The 5,066-nt window shown below is 38.9% G+C and overlaps 1 protein-coding gene across 1 annotated transcript; it reads right to left on the reverse strand.

Moving 5' to 3' along the window:
* LOC109130720 (regulatory protein NPR1-like) lies at positions 835–2,272 on the reverse strand. Its single transcript, XM_019240600.1, has 3 exons — positions 1,856–2,272; positions 1,019–1,757; positions 835–941 (listed from the first exon to the last, which is right to left on the reverse strand). The coding sequence occupies exons 1-3, from the start codon at positions 2,270–2,272 to the stop codon at positions 835–837; spliced, it is 1,263 nt and encodes a 420-aa protein (XP_019096145.1).

Consider the following 5,066-nt stretch of genomic DNA (forward strand, 5'->3'; position numbering starts at 1 on the left):
TTTTTTCCTTATGGCTTGTGGCAATTTATTAATTTTATGGATGATTGATTATGTAATTTCTTATCTATATTATATCCAAATTGGATCTATCAACATAGCATAACAAGCTCTTAGCTCGATCGTCATCCAATCTTCGAGTTTATGGAATACACAAAACTGGGCAAAACAGAATCAGCCGAGGCACTTGTTGTCACATGTGGATCGCAGGAATATGGCCTACATGTTTTTGCTATCCTTTCTAAAGTGGTGGATTTTCACATATTAAAAAATAATAATAACAACATATCCAATTAATCTCATAAGATACGCATATGTACGAGTAATGCCATCCATTGATAAGTGTCAGGTCAGGAATCTTAGAAAGGAATGTGCAGCGCACCAAATGTAGGATGCGAATAGACAAGATGACCGGACCGGTAATTTATCAGAGACCCAGACCGACCACCAGAAGTGATCAGAGTCATGTTGCTAACAGTACGGTCTCTAGAATATCCAATGAAGAAGGTGACTAAAATGCGGTTAATGCTCTGCTACAGGCTTCTCCTTGTTGAAAACAATATTACGCAATTCATACGAGCATATAAATCACACGGATTGGGGTAATAAAACTAACTTTATAGCTACAATAGCAGGATTACAAAGCTCAGTTACATAAATATTGCCAATACCAAGTAGAATAAGTTTGATAAGTAATCGTTCTGTTGCATCATGCACACAAAGACTCTTGAAACGGTAGCAGAAGCAGCAACAACCTTGTTCACTCTTCCTCCTCCTCTAAGTTCTGATTGTCCACACTCAAGGTAGCTCACGCAGTTGACTTCTCATCGGTGCCGTTTAGATTTTTTTACCACCAGACCTCATTGCAGCTGTTGATTTCGATGTGGAAGACGACATCATTGCAACTAGTGCTTCCATTGGAAAGTTAGATCGAGCCACTGCAACTGAAATAGATATACAAAATTGTTCCGCTTTTCTCTGAAACACAATGGTAAATAAGAAATTAAGGAAGAAGGGATACCTTGGTTTTCAAGACTGATCAACATTTTCTTCAACTCATCTGCAGCCAAACTAGAAGGAGAAATTTCTATAGGCCATGAATCTAGTTTGTGTGCTTGTTCTAGTATTTCTAAGCACACTCGGCCTCTGGGAGAAGATTTTCCACGTTCCGTAATTTGATTGTAGTCAACTTCCTTAGTTAGTTGCCTTGCCATCTGTAGAGCTGTTCTACCGTCAGAGCTTGTTTCAGATACAATTGCCCCTTTTAACAATAAACACATAATCAACCTTGGCTCCTTTCGCATTATAGCAACTTGAAGCACTGTGCAGCCCTTTGGATTTCTCTGGTTGACATCAACGAGCTCAAGTTCTAAGAGATCCATTGTGGTCTTCACTTCACAATACGTGACAGCATAATGCAGAGCATATGCAGAACTCAAAAGGTGGCCCTCTTTGTGAAATATACTGACTAACTCAATATCTTTAGTGTCAAGTGCTTGATATATACCCAATACATTTCTTTCTGGTTCAGTTATCTTCAAACCAGCTTGTTCGTGAATGTCAACTATTTGTTTGACAATGTGATGATATGAAGATGGCAAGGACTTCTTGAGAGTAAACACGTCTAAATCAGACCAAGCAATGAGATTGGTGCATTTATCCAATAGAGTTTTACAATAACCCCCACAAATGCTAGCAAGCTGAAGTATGTCTAATATGTGCTCTATGCCAATATTATCTACCATCTCCAACAACTGACTCTGAAAAGCATGTAAAAGACATACTTACTGAGTAACTAACTCTGCAATTATCTTATAATAATGGTAGTTTAGATTAAAAGTGTTTGGCAGTGTTTTACCTGATATTGAGTAACTAACTCTGGAATTTGGAAAGTGGAGGCCAGGTAGAGAACCTCCATGACAAATTGCACAGCCGGGTGACAATTCATGTCTAGGCATTTCGAAATCTCTTTTGGGGGCGGCTTGACTCTGTTGTTGTAAACATATGAGAAAACAGTCACTAGAAAATGAAAACCAACTTCATAGTCTTTGGCTATATCTTTAATCTCAAGCTTCATGGTTTTGTTTTGGTGTATCTTCTCAGCTCTTGATAACGTTGTCTTGAAGAAGGGGAGTCTTGCCGAGAGAATGCAACGGTGGAAGGATACCTCTTGGCCATTGGAAAGAACTACCTTGGCATCACTGTAGAATTCTTCTGGTGACTCAAAAATGGAATCGAGGTTGCAACGCTGATAACTCTGGCACAATGGCTGCATTTAGCTCATCAACCGGATCAACAATAACCTGAAACAGAGAAAATATTAAATTTCGAGAGAGAAACAAATTTTGGGGAGAATCATAATTTCTTCATAAGAGAAACAAAGGAAACGCTTAAGCACTAAACCAACAATGAATGAATCCACAATAGAAGCCACTAATTAAAGTCTGGGGTGGGCAAAGAAGAAGATTACTGTTTGGTTTAGTTCGGAAGAGTTCATATCAGAGTGAATCGTCGTGTATTGAAATGTCAAAAGATGAAGATTCGATTTGGTAGCAAGATGAAGAAGAAGATTACTCGTCCATTGTAAACTCAATAATTTCAACGTACTATTTTTGATCATGGCATAGATAAAATGTCAGGACGATCATGGTTTCTAATTGGGGGAAAATTTATTTCAAAATAAGAGAAGTACGTGTGTATTGGGCCTTTTGGGCCTTCGTCTACATATGTAAAATCCATTTTATTCATTATGTTAATACCTAGGTGTGAGACAGATTCGTCCGCCGCTTCTTCTTTGTATAAAGGACTTTGTCCTCTGTTTAATAAAAACCAGAAACCTTTTCTACGAACTTCAAAGGTTTTGTCATGGTATCAGAGCCAATAATCTAGATACAACGATTAATTGGTTAACAATCTATCAAATTCCGCTTCTATTCTATATCAAATCTCTGTTTTTTTTCTTCTCTTCTTTTTGACCTCATCTTCCTCAAACATCTTTCGTTGAAGCTTTCTTAATGTCAGAAGACAATTCAACCAAAATCGACGGAGGCTCTGTCGCCTCTAAGAAATCTGTTGCTCGTGTTGAACACGTTCGACGAACAATATCACCTTATGATCTTACTTCTGGTGATAATCCTGGTACTCTAATTTCACAACCTCTACTACGTGGGCCAAATTACGACGAGTGGTCTGCAAATGTTCGGTTGGCTCTTCAAGCTCGAAAGAAATTCGGGTTTGTTGATGGTTCTATTCCATGTCCTGATGAAGATTCAGAAGACTATGAAGATTGGTGTGCTAATAACGCACTTGTCATCTCTTGGATAAAGCTCACTATTGCGGAATCACTCCGATCCTCACTTTCGCATAGTGATAACTCGCATGATCTTTGGTTACACATTCAAAAACGTTTTTCGGTGAAAAATGGACAAAGGGTGCAACGACTTAAATTAGAACTTGCAAACTGTCGTCAAAAAGGACTTGCGATTGAGGCATACTATGGTCAATTGACAAAGCTATGGAGTAGCTTGTCTGATTATCGAAGAGCTAAAACTGCAACTGAAATTCAGCAAGAACGTGAGGAAGATAAATTGCATCAATTTCTCATGGGATTGGATGAATCTGTGTATGGAGCTGTGAAATCAAATTTACTCTCTCGTGATCCACTTCCTACACTGGATGAAGCATATAACATACTTACTCAAGATGAAGAATCTAAATTGGCTTCACGGACTAATGATGAACGCATCGAAGGATTGAGTTTTGCTGTTCAAGCATCATCACTACATCGAGGTGCTTCGGATAACAAAGGTAACAATTCGATTGTGTGTTCACATTGTGGGAAATTGGGTCACTTGGCTGAGAATTGTTTTCGACGTATTGGTTATCCACCTTGGTTTGGTGAGAAAAATCGAAATAAGTTTGGCTCACCTTACAACCGTGGACCGTCTGAACAACATGGAACTGGACGCGGTATACTCGCTACTCCTAGCAATGGCGTCAAACCCCGTCCACCTGACTTTGCTCGTGTGAACCATGTGTCTTCTGGCGATAACTTGCCTCTTGTCTCTGTTCCTTATGTTGCACACGCACTCCTCACTGATTCTGATCGAGTGGGAATAAGTGGTTTAAGTGACACTGAATGGACAGCTCTGAAGAAAATGCTTAATGATCGAAAGCAGACTTCTCGTGATCGTCTTTCAGGTACGTATTTTCTTGAATCTTGGATCATTGACACAGGAGCTTCTAATCATATGACGGGAAGCATTGATTTTTTACACGACATTTCTGACATGGCACCAATCCTAATCAAGCTTCCAGATGGTCGCTATACAACTTCACATAAAAAGGGAAAAGTGAAATTGGGTTCAGTGCTTAGTCTTAGTGATGTCTACTTTGTTGATGAGCTACAGTGTCATCTTATTTCTGTGTCACAATTAACCAGAGACAGTGGTTGTATCTTCCAGATTACTGATAGACTTTGTGTTATTCAGGACCGCATCACGAAAATGCTGATTGGTAGTGGTGAACAAAAGAATGGACTCTATTTCTTTAGAGGAGTGGAAGTAGCTGCAGCAATGCAAGGAACCAGTTCATTACCTATGGAGCTTTGGCATTGTAGGTTGGGTCATCCCTCTTCTAAGGCACTAGAGTTGTTGCAGTTTTCTGATTCTAGTACTAGTGATTTTGATTCCAAGACATGTGATATTTGTATCCGTGCCAAACAAACAAGAGATTCTTTTCCTTTAAGCAATAATAAGACAAGTTCAGTTTTTGAGATGATTCATTGTGATATTTGGGGGCCATATAGAACTACAGCTATTTGCGGATCTCGTTATTTTTTGACAATTGTTGACGATTTTTCTAGAGCTGTTTGGATCTATCTACTCTCGTCTAAACAAGCTGCTCCACAACATCTTAAAGATTTTATTGCTCTCATTGAACGACAGTTTTCTTGTCAAGTTAAAACAATTCGAAGTGACAATGGATCCGAATTCATTTGTTTAACTAAGTTCTTCTCGGAAAAAGGGATTGTTCATGAGACTTCATGTGTTGGTACTCCTCAACAAAAT

This window comes from Camelina sativa, chromosome 3 (genome assembly GCF_000633955.1).
Source record: "Camelina sativa cultivar DH55 chromosome 3, Cs, whole genome shotgun sequence".
In the NCBI taxonomy this organism is placed as follows: Eukaryota; Viridiplantae; Streptophyta; class Magnoliopsida; order Brassicales; family Brassicaceae; genus Camelina; species Camelina sativa.

What these genes read in the sequence shown, in the direction of transcription:
- LOC109130720 (XM_019240600.1), bottom strand. Translation starts at nt 2,272, where the DNA reads ATGCAGCCATTGTGCCAGAGTTATCAGCGTTGCAACCTCGATTCCATT. An exon ending in AGTTAGTTACTCAATATCAG is followed by an intron (nt 1,758 to 1,855) that starts GTAAAACACTGC and finishes CATGCTTTTCAG; the next exon opens with AGTCAGTTGTTGGAGATGGT. An exon ending in GATCAGTCTTGAAAACCAAG is followed by an intron (nt 942 to 1,018) that starts GTATCCCTTCTT and finishes TATCTATTTCAG; the next exon opens with TTGCAGTGGCTCGATCTAAC.